This window comes from Ixodes scapularis, unplaced genomic scaffold, assembly GCF_016920785.2.
Source record: "Ixodes scapularis isolate PalLabHiFi unplaced genomic scaffold, ASM1692078v2 PGA_scaffold0__279_contigs__length_252992795, whole genome shotgun sequence".
NCBI classification, from domain to species: Eukaryota; Metazoa; Arthropoda; class Arachnida; order Ixodida; family Ixodidae; genus Ixodes; species Ixodes scapularis.
In genome coordinates this window covers 91,448,763-91,474,763 of record NW_024609835.1, presented here as the reverse complement: position 1 = coordinate 91,474,763, position 26,001 = coordinate 91,448,763, and the positions used below count along the sequence as shown (strand labels likewise).

Below are 26,001 nucleotides of genomic sequence, written 5' to 3'. Positions count from 1 at the left end.
GCTCACTAGGGCTCTTCTATTTCCTCGTCGCCATGTAAGTCCATGGATTGCACGAAACAAAGGTTGGTTTTGACAGATTATGAATTACAAAATGAGTACAAATATGCGGGCATTGTGCGACGCCGTTATTACGGAAAAAGCCCCTAGTCGAGAGTCCCTACTCTCGTCCTCCAGACGGAATGTTCTTTTCTCCCTCCAGGTGGCGCTAGCTTCCGTTCCTAACAGAGGTCATGTGACATCACTTTTTCGTTAAATTTAGTGGCAAAACGAAGTGGCTTTGAGGTCATGTGACGTCAATTTTCCCGCTAAACTTAGCGGGAGAACTGAATTTGTGTCTTGGTAACGTGACATGGATTCATGTGACGTCATTTTCCAGTCAAATCTAGGGGGAAAACTAAATTTTGTTGAGGTCACGTGACGTTACTTTTCCCGCTAAATTTTGCGGAAAAACTTAATTTGTGATAGGTCGTGTGACATGAAGTCATATATCATTTTCCTCGCTAAATGTAGCGCCGAATCTAAATATATGGACAAGGGACGTCAATTCTCGCGATAAATCTAGCGGGGAAACTGAATTTGTGATTAGGTCACGTGACACAATGTTATGTAACGTCATTTTCACGCCAAATTTACCGGACAAACTGAATTGGTGTGGAGGTCACGTGACGTAATTTTTTCCGCTAAGTTTAGCAGGGAAACTGTGACTTACAGTCGCAGTTTCAATGCTAAACTGACCTGGAGTCTAAAGTGACCTGCTAAACTGACACAGACCTAAAGTTATTTTTGTATAAATTTAGCGGGTATACTGAATTGGTGAGGAGGTCCCGTGACGTAAATTTTAAATCTAAATCTAGCCGGGAAATTGATTTTTTGTGTAGGCCACGTGGCACGAAGTCATTTGACGTCATTTCCTGCCCCTAAATATGCCAGAAAAACTGAATTGCTGTTGACGTCACGTGACGCAAATTTCCCCGCTAAATGTTGTGGTGAGACCATGATTCTATGGGACTTCACCACCTCCAGTTTCATGAAATTCAGGAGCAACAAGCCAAAGAATGTTTCACACTAATATTTTGTTATTGGGCTCGACTGCAGACTTGTGCGTAATCTGTTACAACTTGTTGAACGGTTTATTTGCGGTTCCAGTCCGTTTGCGACCACTACGTAGCGGGGGGAGTTGGGCAACAGGCATAGTCCGAGTGCCATCACTGGCAGTCTGGACCTTCTTGCACAGTGCTTCTTCTTGGGATTTCTGCAAGGAATGTGGAGACACTCTTCGGCGTGCGTCACGGTAGCTGGCTTTATGCAAGACCTTAATCCGCACCATGCTTTTCTCGTATTGCAAGGATGGGCAGTTGCGCAAGTAGGCAGTGTATCACGATTAAAGTTTACAGAATGAAAAAACTAGAGCACTATTTCGTATCATGATCCTTACTGGAGAACTTAGCATAGCGTTGCGAGCCTCCATATGATGCACCTTCGTGGCGGTGCCGATTGCACTTGAAACACCTGAGTGGGTTCTTGTTGTATGGGCGAACCTCAAAATTAAGGTAGCCAACCTTAAAGTGTGAAGGTGGATCAGGTGTTTTGAAGGTGAGTGTTACGTGTTTCGTTGAAGTCTGTTTCTTATTGCAATTTTTATTCGCTGAACTCCCGTAAAATTATAATCTGCGAGTTCCTAAGATAATTTTGTTTTATGGAACGCTTAGCCGGTCGTCGACAGACCTCACCCCTTTGCGTGAATTGAGAGTGTTTTGTGTCGCGATAGTGACTGGGATATTTACAAGACTATTTGATTTGCGGAACATCTTCTTTGCAGTCTCAGACAATGTTTAGAAAAGAAAGTTTTCTGAGATCATTGGTTTTTATTTTCGTAACAATTTTATTCACTTTTTTTTTTACTTTTTTTGTAAGGAATGGCGATGCTTTGCTCACTGGCCAATTAGGGACTTTTTTGACATCACTAAAAACTTTGTCCATGATTCTTGTTTATGTTCGCCTATTTTGATTTCGTCTGATTAAAGCCGTTTTTGTTATCCGATCGTAAGGGTTTGGCGTGCGATTAGCATTAGAGGCGAGATCACTTAACACTTTATCCCCCTCACCCGTCACGGAGCCCAAAAAGGGGGCATCTCTGACGTACCTAACAAACTACGCGATACCCGGAGAATGCCAAACCTAACTGGAAGGTATAACCAGGCAGAGGGTAGTCAGAGAAAGTTGCTCATATGCTTGCACGAGGCTAACCTTAGCAGCCCAGTAGTGAACAGGGAGTATGCGAGAGGAAAATAAAAAAGAGAGGAAAACAAGAAAAATAAAATAAAAGGAACACCTCCCGAATAGCACGTGACTGAGCCATCCAGAACCACAGTCTGTGTCAAGCGAGGGCCAAAGCGGAGTGCTGCCTACCCCGATGAGCCCTGAAGGGTCCAAACCATCCTCAGAGTCCGCTCAGCGGCGAGGTTGCCTTTTTCCCCACAGTGCGTGATGCGTACGTGGCGTTTACCAGGAATCCCTCTTTGCCTGGCCCCTATTATCTGGCCTGCCCGGCATATAGGTGACCTTAGCCGGAACACCCGAGAGGGTCATTGGGTGAGACAACGAAATCCCCCCGCACCACGGGGGGAATTTGTAAAATCCCAGTTGTGGTTAAATTACCTGAGATATACTGAGTATGCTATTTTCTATACAAGGTAATTTAAGAAGTACAAATAGTGAGCCATTCCCCTTTGTACATGTGGTTGGCCAGCAAAGCTATTGAGCATCGCCACAAATAATTAACCAAGAGACACACTAAAGCACTTTACCAAATGTATATATATATATATATAACTTTGAACTGGTAATGATGATTGCTTTTTGATCACTCTGATTTTCACTTATGGGTTTCATTACTACTTCGGTGAGATTTTTTGCTAAAGTTAAATTTATACATATAATGCTTTACGTATATAAACGCTGCTGCTTTTATATGTGTAAATCAGTGACGTCACCCATTTCCAGCCGGAGAAGTCCTATTGTTCTCGCATGTATCTCCAGTATCACATGCTTCGAGGTCTTTCCTTATCAGAATGGAAATCGAGGTGACGGGGCGTATCTGCGTTTCCATACAATGCAGCGCTTTTACGTGCAATTTTGATTCTGCACAGGGATACCAAAAATGCATGAAACCCTATCCATACACAGGCTCACTGCAGTATATATAGATTAAAAAAAAGGCTGTTCCTTTTTAGGTAGATGCCATCTCCGCCAAGTGTTTCTTGAATTTGGCGGAGATGAATTGATGAATTTGGCGGAGATGAACTTGAATAATTAACTCACAATTTTTAATGAAGTTTTCAATAATGCTAGTCGCGGGTCACAATGCATTTGGACATATACGGCAATTGCTACTTGAGTGTAGGCCAATATAAGCAATTTACGAAAAAGTAAAGGTATTTTTTTTACTTTTTATAATTATAAACCTTGAAAAATGAGAACAAATAGGACATACACACCATCGTTTTTTAATTATAATTATGCTCCAGTTCGTTGGCGTTTTGATTCTTATTTAACTTCGCAGGTTTGGCGTTTTTGTTGATGAGTCCCGAAACTAGACGCAGAAAGTGCGCCGGAAACTGCCCTCGGTGACACTTCCACAACTGACGTAGTCATTTTATTGACGTTGTTACTACCTCAGCAGTACTTCCTTAGTGGATGCGCCGACTGCACATCTGAGATAACGACAAGGTGGCACAAAAGAGCACGTCAGCACGAAAATTGACCGATAAAAATCTTGAAGCCGGTTCCCTTTTTTCAGAATGTTTCAATTCACCTCCCTAATTATAGTAGTTACCGCCTTCGGGTGAAACAATATTTATAAATATACACAATAAACACTTGAGAGCATATACGATTATGTACAAATATATGAACACCTCATATAATTATTATTAGTTCTGACATGTTGGCTGAATAAAGGTCATTAACATGTTATTTTGTTTTTCAGTCTTGTAGATATATAAAATAGAAACACGACGCATTAACCCACTGATTAGCTCGGTTGGTAGAGCTCTTCATTATAAATGAAGAGGTCCCTGGTTCGATACCAGGAACAGGCGGATTTTTCAATCGCGCACCAGTTACCTAGCTGTGCTTGGAGATTTGTGTTTGTCTTTTGTCTCTCCTGTTCCCCTTCTCCGGGGATTATAATCATTATACTTGTCAAGCTCACTTGCACCTTTGCATTAATTGCACTATCATAATAACATTAAAATGCAGGCCGTTCACCCTTCTTGGTGTTAGACTGGTGGCTGCTGATAAAACCCATTCCTCTACTGACGTCTAACTCCAGGTTAGCTCAGTTGGTAGAGCGCTCCACTGGAGATGAAGAGGGCCCTGGTTCGATATCAGGTCCAAGCGGATGTTTTCGATCGCGTACCAGTCATTTAGCTGTGTTTGGAAATTTGTGTTTGTCCATTGACCCCCTTGTTGCCCTTCTCCAGGGATTATAATCATCATTCTGGTCCAGCTTCCTTGCACCTTTGCATTAATTCCAGTATCATAATATTAATAAAATGCAGGCCGTTCACCCTTCTTGGGGTTAGACTGGTGACAGCTGATAAAACACGCTTCTTCTACTGACGCCTAACTCCTGGTGAGCTTAGTTGGTAGAGGACTCCACTGGAAATGAAGAGGTCCCTGGCTCGATACCACGACCAGGCAGATTTGTTCGGTCGCGCAGCAGTCACGTAGCTGTGTTTGGATATTTGAGTTGGTCCTTTGTTCCCCTTGTTCTCCTCCTCCCGGGATTACAATCATCATTATTGTCCAGCTCGCTTGCACCTTTGCATTAATTTTAGCATGATAACTAAATATAAGTTACTCGTTACTAGTAACGAGTTATCCACATGTTTGCTCATATCTTATATATTTTGTAACTATTTGTGCCCTTATATGTGTAAACGTTGTGTCAGAATTGTTTTTCGATTCGTTTGTACAGCATTTTTGTGTATGCGTAGTGTTATGATTGCATATGGATAGATGCTCTTGTTGTTTTGTTGCGTATGTGCCGCTGGAGACTCCCCCACCACTTTTATACTTGTTCTGGCCATGACGCCCCTTCTGACAACTGGTTTTACCTTTTGTACCAAGGACATTTCTAATGTTCCATACCAACCCTCATTGGAAAAATATAAGAAATCTGAAATTGAAACTGAGTTTCATTAAATCGAAAACGCAAAATTAGTGATCTCTTACAAAACACGGTTTTGTGATGCTTCAAAAGATACTTGGGTGAGGCCAGCTAAGATGCTCACAATTTCAAAATGTCAATATTTGTTGCTAGACTGTTGAAGTTTGCCGATTTGATAGAGACTTTGATGTTGCGAGTACGATTTAGTTCGAACATAAACGTATACCAAAGAGAAACGCATACTATATATCTCAAAGTGGGGAGATAAGATATGTGCCTCCAGCATCACCACAGGTGGCATCAAAAATGCCACTTCGGAATAAATAGTAATAAAACCACACCAATGGTTTTCCTTTTTCTCGCGCAGATGTTTTGAATTAGTTACAATCTCCCCTTTGGGAGGATACCACTTTGAAAAAATTGGTCTTAAGTGCATTCGTTTTTGTTTTTTAGCTTATGAATACACGGCATGCAGTTCACGCCTATCTCCGATTTTTCAGAGCTGAGATTCATAAACTTTTTTTTTAGCTTTTGGTCACTTACATCGCGAATATATTGTTTGTTCATGTTACGATAGATCAACACTTGTTTCCAATACTCGGGTTTGACTTTCACGGTTTTGGTCCCAGCTAGCGGTAAGTGCACAATCAGTACAATAGTTAGAATTTCTTATTTAAGAATTACGCAATGTCATGAGAAATTTAAATATTCTTATACTACTCAAGAAGTGGGAACATACATATCGAGACAATGGTCTGCTCAAACAAACATTTTCACAGCATGACTGTCGGGATGAAGTGGTTAACGTTGCAGCAGGGTAAGTAGTTGCTGAAGAGTCGAAGAGTTTAGCGTTCCATATATTTCTGCATTTAGTGTTCTCTAGCTCTACTAAAATGTACTCATATTGGAGGGATTTTAGAACCATGTAACATTGAATTTCCAACCTGTACCTAAAGCTCGCATATTCGACGGACCTGAACATCTGTTCGGTGAACGTGCTGAGGGAACTGTGTATTCAGAAAATATTTCCGCATGCTCCAGAATAACCGCAACATATAAACTCGATGCAGGCGGAATGAACATCATTACGCACAAGGCGCACCATATATATATATAAGCTTAAGAAACTTCCTGTCATGGCGGACGTCAGGCATGGCAAGGAACACACTGATTATAAAAAATTACCTAAAATTCACTTGTTAACTTTTAATTGCTTTGAATGCACATATGGCTTCAATTGAAAACCTGCTGAGGGACATCAAAAACCAAAAAGGTCAATCACTTTCAGGACAACTTAAAGCACGTGAGAGGCGCGGGACAACGTTAAAGTTCTCCCTCGAGCAGCAGTCCGAAAACTCATAATGTTAAAACCCGAAAGCTTTTTTTGTTTTTTTTTCGTGTTTTAGTCTTGGCAGGGAAAAACACTACAACGACTACGAAAGGCCGCTCCAGTTTACGAGGGCGGAATAGCGTAGAGGAGCTCCGCCATCAGACTTTAGGGGAGTAGGGCCCGATCACACCTGGCTACATCATGTGGGCGGCGGTTATATTCCGAAGGATACGGACCAGAGACGCAGTGACCCCTTTCAAGCGAGCGATTTCCGATAAGGTCGTGGAACTCTGTGTATTAGACAGTCGTTGCACTCTGTGTATTAAAAAAGAACTGAAGGCTCCAAGTACCAATTCGCGGTACCTCTGGGATCCGCTACGCTACGACTCCATCGAAACGCCAGAGGGGCTCACGTGCACAAAGACGTCGACCAACGGACAAGCCCAATGCACCTGTACTCTCAGTGCACTATTCCTTTACTAAGAAGCGGTCTTGAACTCCTTTCTCAGATTCTTTTGAAACTAGAGCTTCCTTGGCTGCGTTTAACCCCACTGGTCCCCAGCACTCCTACCCCTTTCTTTTTCTCCTTATATCCCTATAATTTTTTCCCCAAGTACAGACGCAGCTTCCGCTGCGAGATGATGGGTCCAATCAGGCAAAGTCAAAAGCCCTCGATCATGGTGGTCATTATGTTTTTCTATATACTCAAATATTGTTGAACCAACCGGAAAAAGGAAAGGTCCTGTGACAGGCGCTTTTGAGGCTGCTTTATGGGACCCATTAGCTCGTTGCGTTGGTTCCATCCAGACTTAGGCTGAAACGACGTATAGAAAGTAAGTTCTTACGGACCAATATGGATATGTTCCCTCGTAATATCTACGTACTGCAGGAATAATGGAAGCCGCCTGGCTCAGCCGAAGAATTAATAATCTGTAGCTAAATTATAAACTCACAGTTTTGTTTACTATTTTGAACCAATAGTAAATACCCAGCAGAAAAATAAGCATCAACTCGTATAGAAATAATTCTTTGGTCAACAAAAATGCGCTTAATCTTACTTGCATGCAATGTCACCTGCAAGGAAGGACACGCAAGTAAAACGTATCTCTTAATATTTTATCACTGCTAAACTAATTTTTTCTAAGCTAGTTCTGCATGACCAATTCTTATCAGTTGTAAAGACTAGCAGCATCTTAAAGTTCAGTCAGTCTTGGTGTTCATGTCCTAGTGTGCCGTTCGCGGTAATTGTGTAGGCGATTAACCTACATTAATAGTCTAGTGTTTTAAGCTATTCTTGGCCAAAGAAACATCCGGACTCTGAGATACGTCACATTCTTGTTAATTAGTTTTTTTTTAATGACGCTAGGTATACAAACATCTCGTAAGCAGAACTGGTGCCGCAATATTCTTTCTAAATTATTTTAAACGTATAGTGAAACAATTTGTAGAATCTTTATAAACAATTTTATTGTCTGGTTATAAAGTAAAGCTCAAGAGAATTCGTGAATAGTGGTAATTATCTAGTCATTTCATTGTTTGGCGTACCTTCTAAAGCAATGCGATATCATACATCGTAGAATCGACATAATCGAGGCTCGTCAGAATCGAAAGACTGCAGGCGAGCTGGTTCGGGAACGACGTACATGTGAGCCCTAAGACACGGACGATAAAAGAAGGACAAAAAACACACAGTTTGTTTTGATTTGTCCGTTTTTTTATATTTCCTGTCTCACAGTTCGTAACCCTACCTCCAAGTGTTTATCTAAATCGCAGCGTATTTCCTTTGTAGTTTTTGTGGTAAGCTTCCATACTACTTTATAATTATTGTTTAAGAATTCATGTATTTGAATTTTGATAAAAATACTATAGGACAACGTGTTGTAAGATAGTTTACTACAATTCAACGTAGTGTTATAAACATAAATCTTTATTACATCCCGATGCATGCTCTTTTCACTGTCACGACCTGAAAAAAGAACACCGATTTAAGCACGTATGGTTTTGCAAGCACAACTCTACATCCTAAAGAACCCACAGTTTAATCTCAGCTTTAAAAGCTATCCACAGTGTGTTTACGGATACGTAATTTTATATAAATATAAACCATTTTTGTTTTAGGAGGTTTGTGTTATGTAGCGGGATGAAAATGTGAGGAACAATAATTACTTTTATGCTAATTTTATGCTGAAATTTGACGTGCAACAAATTTAAGATTTTTATCTCGTTGTAGTCCTAAATTTTATTTTTATGACCTAAGAATTACCATCAGATTTATCACAAACCTTGATTATGGGCGCCTAATATTCTTCCTTTGCTTATCCTATTTTACTTTAATTCCTTGCCGAGATATTCGTTCAATCGTCTGCTGTTCACTAGGATGCCGCGAAACTTAAAACCCCTATAGATCTCGTATTCAACAATAACCTGTTTTCGATTTGATTGTGATGAAATATTTCTGCTTGAGCTTGGAGTTTGTAAATAGACATATCGCGGATTAAACTTTTTAAAAAGTAAATAAAGCATTCTCCGGTTTGCATCTTCACCAAAGTTAACAAAATGTTCTGAGCTCTTAAAAAAAAATTAGAAATAATATTTGGTTTGGACACTAGAAGAAAAAAAAGCAGTCGAAGCATGTGCAAAATAAAAGATGAGCAAGGCAGGAATTAGTAAAGCTATCCACCTGATGATTTACTCTGAAATACAAAACAAAATCTTGGAAATATAAAACTAATCTTGAAAGAAACCATCCTGCGATATATTGTAGATATAAATTTTTGTCACTCTGACAATCCTGGATGCTTTTATTACTACAGTAATCAGGAAACCTTCTATATTTAAATACGACTTGTTGTTATTATTTTTGTTTTTGGAAATGGTTCTGGGCATCAATAAGCCTCATTAACAAAACAGGTGACACAATTTTAGGCACATCAGCTAAGACCACTACTGTGAGGATCACTATACTTGTTTTTGAACTTTCATTCTAATGTTTAGGTGACAGCAAAAGGTTTACCCTTAATAACATTTTCAGATTTTTATAAAACAAATAACGAGGAACGATGTGAAACAACTGTTTTTTTTTGGAATTCGCACATCGCATATTTGATTACTGCAATTAAAATGTGACAGATCCAAAGCCAGATGAACTTGCTAGAAATCACGCATATTCAATTATACTAACATTAAGTCTTAATAAAAGCATTGAACTTACTGCACACCTTCAGAAGCGTAGTGCTTACTACCGAAGTAAAAGCAAACTCATTGCAATTCCCAAAATGGCAGTCACAGGTGCTTGAACTGCAAAAGAGCAACAGAAGTATACCTTAAAATCTAAATATAAGCAGATTTCGAAGAAGTTGACACAGCAATTTTTTTTTTTATATTTGGGAATGATTGATATAAAATATAAATATGAAGCGTAGACAACATACGTGTATTGAAACATGCGATTTTACGAGTATTGCACGGGAACTGATTGCCCCAGTGCCCTCCGTTGTTGCTCACCTGAAACACCGCTATTCTTCTCCTCGCACAGGTTTCCTTTAAAACCTTTTGGGCACCTTAAATAAAAAATAATAATATATATCTATTGTATATGTTGCATTGGGTGTAATGTCGTGGGTGTCGTGAGTAGTACAGAATCATAATCATTTCATAGGAATATGTCCAAGTGTGACAAATGTTTGATAACAAATATTTCCGATAGAGCAAACCATTGTTAAAAAAAACGTTTGATTTGGAGCGAAAAAAAATATTTTTAATAGAAGGCAATCAATGATACACTAATGCGGCCCGTGCAGTGAGGCAAACGCAAAGTAAATACAATATAGGTGGCTAATTGTCACGATAATAAAAATTATTAAAAAGTTCGGTGAAAAATATTTTATGAACTAACATGTGGTTATAATTAGAAACTTGATACGCGTCATCAAATCCTCTTTATGAAATAATTCTAATTTTTATTTAAACTCGATACGGTGATAAGTGCGAAGGTGATCTGAAGTTACTACTCGCGCAACAGGCACAAAGCTGGCATCGTGGACACGCGAATGAGGAGGAACGGAAAAACCGCGCGAGTGGTTTTGCATGCTCCTCATGGTTGAAAATTAGGACACAACATAGGTTGAAGATGGGGAAAAGCACCTCATCTCATTAATAAGTAGCGTATAACCAATACTTCCTAATTTTGTATCCCTACACTATGTATTAGAGCTCCTAAAATATCCTCGAGTTATTAAATAGCTAGTTTGGAGCTGGTGACGGCTTGAAGTTGAGCTAGTTGGTTCATGCTTGTTAAAGTGCCACCTGAACGTTTTAAAGGCACACACACACAATCTAACAAAAAAGACAAAAAAGTTTGGAGCACTGAGCAGAAAACCGAAAAGAGGGAGGATAATATTCTACGCAAATACTTACTCGCACGTAAATGTTTTTCCTGTGCCGGGCTTGCAAACGCCCCCATTCACACATGGACTTGGACTGCAGGGATCTACGGGCATCAAGCAACAATCTGGCGGTTTATATTTAATAAAATATTGAATTCTTACTATATTTCATGACATTTTGTTGGCATAAAACCTGGCACGTTGATCAGCAACTGAATTTCGCCAATTTTAAGTTGTCCTGTTTTTATGATAAAAAACGTTTAGTTCAAATTAATTTAAGGCCTGTGTAATTTCGTTCAATAGAAGAGTTATATAATGCAAAGGCTATTTGATGAAAGAATGATCTTACATGTATAACCAAAGGTTTTGCCGGCTTATATACGGATATTTATCGAGTAATAATTCATTGAAAAACATGTGGTAAGACTATCACATTTACTGAGCTTGCACGCACACTTTACATTTCTGCCGATACCAAATTATCTGGAATTTTGTTTTCATACAGTAGTTGAAGAAAGCAAGCTCAATATCATTTTAAAAATTCAAATTCTAGCTAAGAACACCCCTATTTTGTTAGTAATCTTTCAAACACGACGTTACAACACCTTTATAATGATTATTCGAAGTTTAAATAAAGCACACGCCTTTAAAACAAGAGATAACCCTTACAGCTTTTTTAGATATGTTAAAAACAAACATGAAATTTACACTTATGCTGTTTGTGCAGGTGCGTTATACGGCCAGGGGGACACACTATGGGGGCTAAAACGATCAGTCGGGTAGTAGTGTATATGTGTTCATTCAATAGTGTTCATTCAATTAAAAAAAATGAACATATAATTCCAATTAGAAACTTGCTGAGCGTCAACAAAAACCACTAAATCAGTTGTTTTCAGAAACTCTCTTTGCGCATGACAAGTGTAGTATAGCGCTAAAGTTACCACACTTGCAGCAGGAGCAAGAATACCGGTCCGTTAGGGCGCCCGAACGATTTTTCCGTCTCGTTTCAAATCCCCAGCATTGTACCTGCTGCACCAGCGGTAACTTTAGCGCGCGACTGCGCTTTTCACGCGCTCAGTCTTTCCAGTAGCTGATTTCATGATATTGACGATGATAAGCAAAACTTTAATTGAAGTTATATATTTATTGAAATTGATTAAAAAGTTAATTAACAAGTTTCACTTTATTAGCCTTGTGATTGGTATGATTAGCCCCATCTAGTAGGTCCCCCTAGGAATATAACTCACCTGCACAACCCGCATCAGTGTAGCTTTTACGTTTTTTTTTTTTTGTAAATCTTTTTAGGCTCACAAAAAAAAGCTTAAAGAAACTCCCGTTACATGCCATCTTCACTTTGCTTTTTTAGGCAGCGGTACACATGATATGAGATTATAATCATTGCCTCCAGTAGATTCAATAAATAATTGGTTGATTAATTTGTTTATTATTATATTAATGGGCCGTGTTACCACTTCAGTTTTCACGGCGGTTACTATGAGTGAAAATACAAGTTAGACGTTCGTAAAAAAAAACAGATTTAATATATTTTTTATTTGTTACCTTCGGAATTTTCACGTCCGATTTCTAAACTCAGTTTAAAAAATCTGCCGCTAGCAATATCTACAGTGGGTCATTAAGGGGCAGTCCACAATCACGACGTACTTATTTCTGGCTTAGCTTCATACTTTTGACGCATTCAACAAAGACACTCTGCCAATATGAGGAAAATCTGCCCAAAATGGAGATGTGAGTCATATAGATAATATTGTAAGAAGTAAATTGGGCGCATTTTCTTTGTCATTTTTTTAGAATTAAAAAATATAATGCAAATTTATCGTTTAATGCCTGATATCCAGTAGTCTTTGGCAAAATATAAAAACCGTATAAAATTCCATATCGATTCCAATTCCAATCCCATACCACCAACACGCTCAAGTCTTTAATTTTTGACACTTTAGCAATTCTTAAATATTTAATCACGATAGTCACTAAAAATAAATCCACCTATTTCGTATAAGAATGCTCCTCATCGGAAAGGCTATTTCGCAACTTAATATCCACACAGCCCCGTAAGCACCCAGCGAACACAGCAACCATGTAACTATCGCACAAAACGCTCCTCTACAAATAACCATTTGTACGAAACTGAAGTCTATGTATACTAGACATTCATATCATTTGAAGTTTTTCAACTCAAGATTTCAATGATAATATCAAAATTCTATCTTTAACTTCGTAGTTGAACACACACTGTGTGTTATAAAAAGCTAGCGAAAATTCAAAACATGTCAATGCATTCGATTTTATTTATCAAAAGTGAGAATTTAATTTATGCATCTGACACTTTAGCCTTTTAACTACACAACAAAATCATTACCACTTTGCTATAGCAACATATGTATACCCTGTATTGACATATATCTCACAGGGATTATGAAGATTTTGCCTTATAATAAATAGTCAAACGTATACATAAATACTATTAATATAAAAATTTTATACTTCAGCGAGCATCATATTAGGGACGAATTGTCTAACGCAGTCAGCATATATCTCTATGAAAGCTGACGTTTTAATACATCATATGCATTGTCGTGTTCAGAAAGCGGGCCAAATAACCTAACTTCTTAACTAATTGTGATTTATTCGTTATTGAAGCAATTTTACCAAAATGTTTTGTGAGATTATCACCATAACTGAAACATCTTGTCAATATATAAGTGTATTATTTAACCTTACACTTCGCGTTCGCTTCACTGAATATTTGAAGTGTTATGTAGAAATAGAGAGTTCTGTGAAAAAAAAAATCTGTTACCATCTGAGACCGGAGTAGTTTTCGTTACAGTCCCTTCTGTTCCAGTTTGAGGCTCCTTGTCAGTCACTGCTCAGGAAGCATACATTATGAAAGTCATTAGATAGACTGATAGAATATATTAACTTCCGTAGATTTTCTGACAAGACTATCGACAAGAACACCAAAGTAAGTCACGATCGGAGGACGCACTTCACTTGTCGTTTTACGCAACTCTAAGCTGTTCACCGCTTCTCTCGCAGATATTTCTATATTATTTCATACATTTCAGCATCCAGACGACGCAAAACGATTGCTAAATAAAGCTACATTAATCGATTCCAAGAGGCTTTAAGTTAACTGGAAACTCTCGGTAAAATACAATTTTATTATTTAACCTCTAACTTCGCGTTTGCGTCACTGAACATTTTTAAGCATCTAGTACAAAGACACCGTTCTGTGAGAAAAAAAATATATTTATCCGTTACCATCTGGGACTGGAGTATTTTTCGTTACATTCCCCTCTGTTCCAGGTTGAGGCTCCTTGTCAGTCACTGCTCAGGAAGCATATATTATGAATGTGATTAGACAGATTGAGAGTTACATTATATTCACTTCAGGAAATTTTCTGACAGGATTATCAAAGAACACCAAAGTAAGTCACGAACGGAGGATACACTTCAGTTGTCGTTTTACGCAACGCTACACTGTTTACCATTTCTCTCAAAGACATCTCTACATTGTTTTATACACATTAGTTCAGCGTGCCGACGACGTAAAACCATTGCTAAAAAAGTTACACCACACGATTCCAAGAGGTTTTAAGACGACGCAGATTTCTTCTAATATGCTGCTTCGATAAGCCGCTCCTTGTTTAAAATAACATAATGCTAAAAAAACGATTGTCTTCACAATACACAGAATACATTTGTGGGTACAGAATTTCTTGTGAATTGTTACCACGTGGGTCTGACATGAATGATTTATAAATTATGCTCGATGCGAACCTCACATTTGATGGTTACATAGTAGAAAAGAAATATTCACTCGTCGACTCTTCGCAATTTAGGTATAGCATCTCACATAATGACGAAACTCAACACCTGTTCGTGGTTATTATATTGTATCGTACCACTCTCTAGTAATAGCCGCGATAGACTACAGCTGAAATCTGTGGGGCGGTATTTTTAAGACAAACTTATTGGGAGTTGTTAGAGTTAAAATACATTTAATTTCAATTTTTTTTTGTATCAAAGGGATTGTTCGGTAAAATTTTGTCTTCAAGAAAACAATTAATTTGTATGTCCGGTGTCATTAAGTACATCTTACGCTCAATAACCAGGGCGTTTATTGTCCTCCGTCCCGCACTAGAAATTGCATTTTAAAATAGCTGAAACTGTTCAGGTCGCGTATTTAAACAAACGGCGTTTTTTTTTTGTTACTCTTTGTTCGTCTGAAAAGCGCTGACTTAGGTCACTCTTTCCTCCTCTCGCAACATGCGATAAAATAGAACTTTCTGCACGGTCGGCCGATCAGCTGTAGAGTTTTGCATGCATTTTTCTCCACACTGCACCCTGTGAAAAGTGCCATTACTTTCGCTTTCAGCTAGTCGGAAACAAACAGATACTAACATACATATAACCAAAACCTCGCAAGCCGATTGCCTGAGAAGTATTGTTTTACGTGGCAATCATCACTTTGACCGTTCAATTGTTCAAAACTTCATGGTGGCAATTCTGAACAAACCGCACCAGGATTGCGATCACGCGCCCTCGTACTGAAAGAGCAAAGTATTGTTCAAGATCTCCGTGCACTGACGCCGCATGTGGTACTGGTGGAAGCTATGCACGTATTTCGTGGCCGCCAAGACTCAAATACAAAAGAAAACTCTTCCAAATTAGCTCGTATTGTAAGATATCATTAGGATATAACCGATGTGTAAATCTTCTTTAAGCAGACATTTCTCTATGATACAGCCTGTCAACGCTATTTTTAATCTACCAAGGCCGTCAAGGGCAAACTGCTTATCTTATGGACCAGAAGGACGCCTGTACTCGGCCCTTGCGCTACTTTAACAGGGTTTCATTCATTTATCAGCAGCGAAATATCTTTCATGAGATACCATGCTGTAGATAAAAGCCCATTTGGCGCAGATTCTGATGCCATCTAATGCCTCAAGGAGATAAGTTTGTTTTAAAAAAAACAATAACTACGTTACTGGAAAACGTTCAGTATTGTTTCTACGCGCACATCATCGAAAAAGTTGATGTCATGAACATATAAGTAACAAAATAGTAATAATTGCTGTCACACATCCCTGCAACCTCACGGGTTCGTCAAGGGAGACGGTGTCACTAAAAGTATTTGCCCTTTTTATATCGGCGCAGTATTTGCAAGTGCCTCATTAATGGATATATTCTAGCCAATACATTAACACTGGATTAAGGCTGCTTTGTGTGTCCTATCGGGTCTTAAGATCCAAGTAACCGACGCGATTCCAGCACACTTGTGCACACCGAAAATCGTATGTACACGGGGTACAGCCTAACACCAGGGCGATCGCATACATGATGTGATGTCGCACGAAGACATTCGCGTAAGTTTGGCGTGAAGACTCGTATTGATAACTATAGGAAATTAAAAAAACAAGCATGTGAGCTTAAATAGAATAAAAATCACAGATCACTATAATAAGGATCGTTCTTTACGGGACCAGCAAAAACATTTAGCACAAAGACATTAACGGACAACCCATTTAACAAAGATCTGCACTGCGTAAACAATCAATATGTCTCCGAACTTGTAAACTTTCTTAAGCAACAAAAGGTAAAAGCAGATTTTTTTTTCTTATGAAAGAACTGAACGTTTTAATAACTGTACCAGCTTTTTTGTCAGGAGCTGGGTTAGAGAACTACGTGCGCCTACGTGGGCTTTCGTTTTTTATATGTTTGGTAATTTTAGTTAATTAAGCACAATCCTTAGATCGACTGTTCAGTGTTGAACAGGTTACGAACAGTTATCACTGTTATAAACTTTGTTCTTCTATACGGTCAGGGTTAACTAGCACTTGAACATATATCCGTGCTATGTCAAGTTATATTCATACTGCTTCCGACATGAACGCTTTGGTGCGGTATGTTTCATGTCTAATTTCTCTTCGTGCGTTGGCTGCATTCTAATTTTGGTATCATTCTAGAGTCATGCCGGTGAACCCCGTTCCTCTTATACATGTGTGTTATTTCTTAATTTTATTCAAGTAAATGTAGCAGCGCTAGGAGCGCGCTATTTTCTTCTGAATACTATAACGAAACATTAATAAGTAGGTCCCACAGGGTTTTATATTTTCACTCTAAGGTGGGCATGCCCGCACTTTGCTGCAAAGGAGCCCTTATATTGGTAAAAGTCGCCCCCGCATAGGCCAGGTAAAAACCCACGCTTAGTCGAAGTAAAGCACTCATTATTGCAGTTGGCCTCCGTAGAGGCAAGGTGGGTCTAACGGGTGTTTATATCGGCAGCCCAGTTGAGTATGCCCAAGCTTTACCGCCGTGGATCCCTTATATAGCATTTGGCCCCCGTAGAGTCGAGGTGGGTCCCATGGGGGTTTTATATGAGCAGCCTTTGTAGGGCAAGCCCACGCTTCACCGCCGTTGAGCCCAGATCATCGCAACTTGGCCCCTCACGGCCGAGGTCTGACTTTCGGGGGTTTAACATGTGGAGCCCAGCTCCGGCGTACCCACGCTTTGCCCGTATTTTTGCTATCTCTCCACCTGCATAGCTGAGGTGTTGCACGGGCAGCTCAAGTTGGGCGCGCTCATACTTTGCTCCCCTGAAGCCCTCATCTGCGCTAACTCTGACCCCGCATATCCGAAGTGGAAAACGGGGCGGTATTGCACGGGCAGCCCAAATTGGGCATGCCCTCGCGTAGCTGAGGTGGCACCCACGAGGGTATTGTATGGGCAGCCAAAGTAGGGCATTTCCACGTTGTGCCCAACTTTGTCCTCGCATATCCGAGTTGGGACTCACCGCGGCACGGCGTGGGAAGCCCTTATCGGGCATGCCCACGCTGCTCCTACGGGGATCGTCGTGGGTTTTATATGGGCTGCTAGAGTCTCTGTTGCACACGTGGGTCCCACAAAAGCCGTATGTCTCGTCTGCCGCTTTGAAGTGTAAACATTGATATTTTTGTATATAGAGTGATATTTGAAGACCGCATTTTGTTGTGTTGTGCTTAACTGTTCCTTTTTTTTCCTTTGTTTAACAATTTTGTTTAGGTAGTTGTGTTTTCTGTTGGCGCAATACTAAGAGGAATATAGTAGTTTTAAGATAGAAAAGGAGATATTAATATTATTCAAGAATCAAGGTTTAATTTTTAGGTGTCCAGGAACAGCCGTACGGTTTTGGTGTTGTCACACCGAAACGTACACAAATTCTAAATTGCGCATAAAGAAAACGCAAAAATACAAAACAAAAACGACTAGATTGACAATAATATCCACAAATATACAATTGTACAACGAGTGAAGTGTTAATAATAATAAGAAAAACAATAAGCAGTCGAAGAAGCATATTAATATAGCCTAAACCCGTACACAAAGAATAAAATTCATAATACGTATATCAAACGACGCCCTAGAGGTCCTTTCGGGTTGCCCTTTTCAGTAAACACAGTTCTGCTAAAGAGCCGTTTTGACGAAGCTTACAAAATGACAAAATGACTGAAATAAGAAGGTGGGCTAGTTGGTTCAACATAATAAAAATATAAAGCGCAAAGGACATATGAGCATCGTACCGGCGTGCGGTCGTGTATCACTACTGCGTGATGCACGTTAAAGACCCCAGGCTAGCGGTTGTACTGCACTGGCTAAATTGATCATCTGCTGCTGAGAGACTCGTCGCCCGTCAAGATAGACCAAGTTCTAGGCTGTATAAACATAAACACAGCTTAATTTTTTTTTACGAGAAGAAGACAAGAGAACGCTATACCCACAACTGGCGTTTTAATAAATAAAATATAAGGAAGAGAGGAAAAATTATACTAATAGAGAAGGACATAAAACCAAGGAAAAATTTAAGAAACAGGATTAATCAAAGGAAATGTGTACAGTGGTCTAGACTTTCCATTTTTCCAAGGAGGGCAGGCTGAGAAGTTCTCCGAGGGGGGGGGGGGTGCTTTTCCGCGCAAGCGGAAAATCACCCCCTCCCCCCCGGAAGCACGTTGGGATTCTATTTTCCATGTACTTTTTCAATAAAGGCAACATGGGCATTATTTTGATTACATGCCCCTACTAGAAACTCGTTACATGGCACGTAAACAGCGTCTCGATAAGGATCATGGCCCAACTCGGGGGGGCTCTGCCCAAAACCCGGATCTCACCATGGGGGGCACAAGCTTCGATGCTTCCCCCCCCCCCCCGCCCGCAGTCTACGCCTTTGAATGTATAGGTTGCGGGGATTTAGACACGTAGATGACTTGCCTGACGACGTGGTGGGCGCGCGAGCAGAGAGCGCGGGGCCCATGCATGGGGTCAGGCATAGTCTCCTATATACTGACAAAGCCTGGTAGATCGCCATGAGAAGTGGCCGCCGAAATGGAAAGGGTGGACCGGCAGGTAACGGAGGAGAGGAAAGCTACGTGTGTGGCGCTCCGCTGCGGCGAGACGCCAAATCCCACTTCTCCCGAGCGAACAAGTGCGTTTCGGGTCCTCGCCGTTGCAAAAGCTCTGCGCTGACGTCCAGCTTCACCGAGAAATATCCCTTTCATGCACTTCGCTAACAGATCGTCGCGCTGCAAATCTACGACCGGGAACTATAGGCTACGTCGTCAAACCGCCAGGCTTTGTGAGTATAGAGGAGGCTATAGGTCAGGGTATGGGGCACGAGGCGCGTGGACGGTACAGTTTTGGGCATGGCGGCATAAGCCGCAGAACAACAGGCTTAAATATAATTAGTACTTCATAATGACTTGGAGCCTTTCGCCGGACTAGCGGAGAGCGAAAATACCACAATCGGCGCACCAACGTGGAATTCGCCCTTTGTATGGAGCCGAGTCGAGCTGTGTAACGATAAGATGTGTCTGCACTAGCTCGATTGCAGCGAAATGCTCAAGCTATTTGAAAAAAGGGCTCTCAAGGAAACCTTTTAGGCTGGAAACCAATCCAGCGATCTGCTCCCCCAAAGGATCGCCGCCAAGAGACGCAAGGATTAAGGGTGCAAATCTCGTCACTGGTATTTTAAGCGATAATTCTGGCCGTTCTAGTTCGGGTGCAAACTGGAAGACATATTAAGTTAAGCGGTGCTAGTGATGATGCTCGGTTGAGGGGAGATCGGTCAGAAAGTAGGCATATATTTTTGCTATTGTGACTGTTTCCCTAAATATTTAATTCGTGTTTATTTAAAAATGTACGTGCCACCTTGATGTGCGTTCCCTCTCTTCACTCGATCAGTCGTGAAGTGAGCTGGCAGAGTTTTTAAAGTTAAGCGGTTGGATGGATGATGCCCCGTCGAAAAGTGGGACCGGTGGAAAAGCAGGCAACTATTTTGCTATACTCACGTTTTCTTAATTTCAAGATGAGGACAAAGGTAATAGCTATATCTACTGGGGGTTAATTTTGTGAGGTTTTTGGCCCCGCAAAGGAGATTTGTTGCAAACTTCTGCAATGATGAAGAGTACCTGCTGATTTTCTAGAACGTGAGATAGGAAGGAGGGGAGGGGGTTGGAGATGGGGGGGTTTGGACACGCAGATGAGTTGCGTGACGTAGCACTAATCGCGTGAGGAGCGAGCTTTTGGCAAAGCACGGGGTCAGGGCACGACATGCTAGGCGGGTGGAGGGGAGAAGTTCAGCCATGTCGGCATAAGCCGGAATGGCTGAGCTTCTCCCGTCCACCCGCCTAACCTTCGAATGATTATTATAAAAATATCCTTATTGAAGGCATTAAATAATAAAGAAAAAAAATCCGTGCCAACACTTTGGCACAATCTGTGAAATGAAATGTTTTGAAGGAAATATTAATATTATAACTGATTTAGCTTCTGTGATATCCAATCAATGACCGTCCTTGGGAACGTTCCAATTGTTTGTCAATAAAAACAGAAATTGACAGTTTTGTAAATCCGAACCATAGGACTCACTGCAAAAAAAAAAAGTTGGGCTGTGCAATAAAAATAAGACTTATCCAAAAGTTTAATTACTGTTTATTGATATTTTATAACTTTTATCTAAAATTTTTCCTGTGAATATTTTGGATGACAGTCTAAATAAAACACTACCCAGACTTCTTAGATGAGTCTCAAATATTCACTGATTCCTAGGTCATCAACACCGAGCGCTGATGTCCGATAACGTTGGGGATGTTCCAACATGATTTTAACATTACTTTGAATGATGAAAATTCAGACGATTATGTACCCAAAACTAGATACCTCCTAAAACCTTATGTTTGGTGGTGGAAGTATAGTAGTTCTTCGTACGACAACGAAACAGAACTGCACGCACACCGGCGTCCCCAGATGCTTTGATAATTTGCGCCTCGTAACGTTCCCTGGAGCTTTGTCCTCGAAAGTGTTCCAGAACTTCTGTCTTTTTGAAGACCGGCGTGCATTGACAGTCACGGACATCGGTTTCTAGATGTCCCGCCGTTGAGTAGTTTGGTGGTGTTACTTGTTCTCGCAGTCTTGTATTGCGATAACCATAGTGTCCCCCATAAACCGGCCAAATTGTCCCTCATAAACGTTCCCGCAGATAAATGGTACCTTGAGCATACGAAAGATGGTTATTGAAATACCATCTCGTCTGATATTGTCAGAATGATGGTTAGTTCAAAAATACAAAAACAAAAAGGGCAAGAACAGGTATCGTCGTCCTGCGGTAATGCCCTGCATGCACTGCTTATCCCATAATATCAAAAAGGTTACATCCAGAAATGCTATTCCACTGGTATTTTCAGCACCGGGCAGCTATAGAGGCTATGCCCTAAGATCAATTCTGCGCAAAATTGTTAGGATGAGTGCAATGTGAAGCACACGCATAAATATATACTATTCCGTTGCAACATAATAGTGGTATGATATGCAATATACGAGTCACCTGCGGGAAAGTTTACGTGGGACAATCTGGCCGTTATGTAAGCACAAGACTGTGAGCAAATGCAACATAACTAAACTGCTCACCGGCGGAACGTCTAGCAATACAGGTCGTGACTGCCAATGCACGTAAAACTTAAAAAAATACAGACGTCTTGGAGTAGTTCCGAGAACAGAGGTCCAGGGAATTGTACCAGGCTCAGTTCACTAAATCTTGTAGAGGCGCCTGTGTTACTACGCCTACTCTCTCGTTGTCCAACAAATGGCTACGATAGCTCCACCACCCTACATTCAGTCTTGGGAATGATTTAGTCTTGGTGCATGCACCAAGTTTATTTAGTCTTGGTGCATGATCTTTTGAATCTTTATCCTTCAAAATAATGATAATTTTTTATAATATTTGATGCCTTTTATAATGCGATTTTTATGGCCATTTATCACTGTATTCGCATTTATATCTCATGTTTCTTCGACTTTTTTCTCGTCTTTTTTTTTTGTATTACCTCCACTTTTATAGTATTGTATCTTTTCAATAAAAACATTAGTTGGGGGTATAGCGCTGTCCTCTACATTATGTCCTTGTCTGTCCGTTTGCGTTTTATATTTGCGGTAGGGCAAAATGTCATTTATCACAGCCATTGACCCCATTGAGGCTGGCCAGTACGAGTAAAACCGAAACTAAACTATTCCAGATGTAGAGCCTCGTTTTAAACACGTTAGGTTATTATTATTTATTATATTAAAAACTATAAAATAAATAAAATTAAAACACGAGTATTCGTTAGGACACTTGATGTCCTAGATGTACCTCTTGCAGGGCTGGGCAGCTGCAAAAAGTATTCGGGAATACAAATACTGAGATACATGTATTCTAAGGCCCAAATACGGATACTGAGATACATTTGTTGTTTATGCAGTGGGATATCCCTGAGATACTACTGCGAAAACATCGAAAAAGTATTTCGGACTCCAGATATAGGTACTCATAGAAATACATTTGATCACGAGCGGTGCTACCTAGTGAGTATGTAATTCGTGGTGAATGCAAATGGAAATTTATGCTTGTGCTTCTCCTTCAGTGCCATTTTATGCACTGCCTTTTACCTAAGGCTTCTTATTTATAATTAATGGCGCTATAAAAAAAAAACGTACCACCCCAGGTGAACCACGTAGTTACCGAACGGCATGCTTGAGAAAAAACGTCTGCACGAAATGATCTCTGTTTTGCCGTGAGGGCGCATCCCAAGCTGTCGTCTTAAATTTTCTGAGTCACCACTCAAATCCTTTACAGCGTTCGCTCTGCTAAACAGGAAAAAGTGGAGGGCTTTGCGCGAGGAGCTCATTCTCTTATGGTTGCAGGTATCCTTCTCTAAACCACTGTAGTTTTTTTTTTTTATGTTGGTGACTGTGGTGCATTATGTCATAGGTTATTATTGTATAAATTGTATTGTTATAAATTATGAATCGCCTTTCGTCGAACAGATGTTTTTATCTTTTAAATTTATCGTAAAAACGGCAACAAATGTAACAAGATAACTAAGTCTGGCAAAGTATCGCGATACAATGGATATATTATAAATGTATTTCACAATTGAGATTCGAATACATTTTTTTTAAATGCACCTTGATACAGATATACAGGAACACGAAAGTTCGTCTAAGATACTATCGCGATATATTTGTACTTGTACCGCGAAACTACCCAGCCCTGGTTTCATGTCATAAGTGGCTGAAATATTGGAATGTCTTATGAACATCAAAAATCTTAAAATATGCTAAAATATTGCCTGCCTACAGAGAGATTGAAAGCGCTTAAAAATGCAAAGTTTCTGTAGCTAAAGTCTGCCCCTTTATATTTTAAAGTTTAATGGTTGCAGCAATCAATAAGAAAAAGGTGAAGTTGAAGGCGGGCTAGGGAATACTACTCTCTCATACTGTTAAGACTGATCAACCATGGAAGCCTTTTATATATGCAAGACCCTCAGCCGACGCATAAAAAAACCCTTCCTGTTGTCCTCCGCTTTAGCTCGACTGCAGAACCCTCAGTAACTACTGTAAAACATAATCCTTTTGGACTAAACAGCGTTAGCGAGCCTCCTCCGGAAGCACAATTTCGGGTAAAAAAACATTTAACCGAAGGGTAAAAAAATATATATATATATTTTTTTTTTTCACCGTGTAGTACAACCTCCTTCTTCTGTTGTAAAAATATTCTTGGTACAAAATAAACCTAATCTGTCCGCGTGAAAGGACTCTAAGAACTGATAAAATTTATTACTTAGACAGGTTTTAAATAAACTGGTGCTGCATCCAGCAACTGAGCGTGTTTAAATATCTTTGTTAGTTTGAAGTGATGATACTAGAAATGACAGTATTATTTTTTATAATCATCCGGAGATAACTCACCCAATTTTGGTGATTCTGATGATGCTGGCGGTATATCTTCACGCTTATCTAGAAAAGAAAATCAGGTAACTGAATGCACCCTAAATATTACAGTCCGTCTTCCCATATGTTTAATAATTATAAAACACGGCGCATAAATCTGTACTCATATTAAAAAAAAATATTGTGCGTCATCGGAACGTAATCCTGCAAGGTGCACGATGATGTCGCAAGGATACCAGCAAGCCTCATATCCAGACCACCACCTACTATGAAAAGAAAAAAAAACGATAGCCAGTTTTTTTTGTTTCATCCTACCCCAGCAGCTTATGGGTTTCCCCTTTAAAGGAAAGGGGGAAGGCTAGCACAAGGAGCACAGTTTGTCTCTGCGTCCAAAAACTACGTGTTTGTTGACTTCAATGGCAAGACGCTTCTAAAGGCCAACAACAAACTCCAAGATAACGGCACTGCCTTTATTGGCAAAATCATCACTCGGAGTCCGAGCTGCCACAATAGGTAGAATGATGGAAGGCAGAGGGTCTAGACAAGAAATCAGGGCTCCGTAGAGCCGAGCCCCCCAGCGAGAATGCTCGGACGTTTTTTGGGGTCGGCTTATATAGCCAGCGGGAATGGACGCGCCCGGGTTTTCGGAAGTAGGTTCGTCCCCAAAAGGGGAGAAGCGTTCAAGTATCAAGGTCACGAAAGTGTGCGGTGGAAAGTCACCCGAGGAAAGTGAGTCAGAGCCGTCCACAATAGAATGCGGCCTGGCTTCGCATCGAGAACTCGCATCGACATGACGACGCCTCATGGCCTGCCTGAGCTAAGCCTAGATAAGGATGGGGGACACGCGGTTCCCCTAATCTTAAACATCATACATATTTGCGCAATAGAATGTGCGGATTTTTTTCGCACAGTTACGCTCTCTTGCTCGATGCTGAGGTGCCTGAAGAAATTAAAAAAAGAGGTCCCGGGGTCAGATTGCCTTTTCAAAATCCGTAAGACTAATATCTTGAGTAAAGAATTAAAAAAAAATGTTTTAGGATAATATCATTGCACAACACATAACCATCTCCAAGACACAGTGTGAATGTTTCTCGTGTCAAAAATTTTTCAGTCGATTTTACTTACCTGCACAGGACCAGCGCGTTAATCGACCCGATGTAACCTCGTTATAACTGAATAAACCGTCTCTGCACTTGAACGAATAGTTATCTCCAACTTTCTGGCACACATACATTCCGTTTGATTGATTCAACTGTTTTTGGAAAAATTCTGTGCACAAATCTTCCTCTTCCACTGAAAACAACAAAAAACATGACAACGTAAACGCATTATATTATAACAAAGAATTCTGCATAGTATACAATGCTGACTATTAAGGTTAACAACAGTTGAGACAGTAAAAACCCCTGACGACACAGAGTACTTCTTTCGAATTAGAGGCTCGCAGCATAATTCAATTTTATAGGTCATCGCTATCTTCTGTTCCCCATTGCGAAATATCAAAACGATGACGAGCAATTTAAGTTTTTCTTAATAACAACAGCAACGCTCAACGAGTTGGTGAAATGTTTTTATTCGAACTTATTATAGGAATATTAAACTCCAATACGTTTAATATTGGCCAGCTTCACTAGATGTCGTAGAGGTAACTAATATCTTCAGTTGAAGGAGGTTTTATCGGTATTGTGTTCAAAAGCTGCGATAATTATTGCAAGATGTGGATACACGGATTGTTTTGAGATAACTGACGAATGGTGTCAAATTTGTTAACACATTTTCTTAAAATATTAACCGGACAAAAATTTCACCGTTTGAGTCTACATTAAATTGTTTCCGTAAACTTTATACCTTTA

The 26,001-nt window shown here is 40.1% G+C and overlaps 1 protein-coding gene across 11 annotated transcripts in view; it reads right to left on the bottom strand.

The window, feature by feature from the left end:
- Nucleotides 1–8,375: 8,375 nt before the first annotated feature.
- Nucleotides 8,376–26,001, bottom strand: part of LOC8053521 (glycoprotein antigen BM86) — a 63,129-nt gene continuing 45,503 nt past the window's right edge. Inside the window, exons 13-20 of one of the 11 annotated variants that reach the window (XM_040215119.2) lie at nt 25,274–25,441; nt 24,167–24,214; nt 14,168–14,233; nt 13,704–13,769; nt 10,920–11,013; nt 10,008–10,063; nt 9,715–9,800; nt 8,376–8,469 (exon numbers count right to left, since the gene is read on the bottom strand). In XM_040215119.2, coding sequence (XP_040071053.1) covers nt 9,742–9,800; nt 10,008–10,063; nt 10,920–11,013; nt 13,704–13,769; nt 14,168–14,233; nt 24,167–24,214; nt 25,274–25,441 — 557 coding nt within the window. In that variant the 3' untranslated portion in view covers nt 8,376–8,469; nt 9,715–9,741. The remainder of the gene's footprint in view (nt 8,470–9,714; nt 9,801–10,007; nt 10,064–10,919; nt 11,014–13,703; nt 13,770–14,167; nt 14,234–24,166; nt 24,215–25,273; nt 25,442–26,001) is intronic. The other 10 variants (XM_040215122.3, XM_040215121.3, XM_040215120.3 and 7 more) reach the window with 10 other exon arrangements.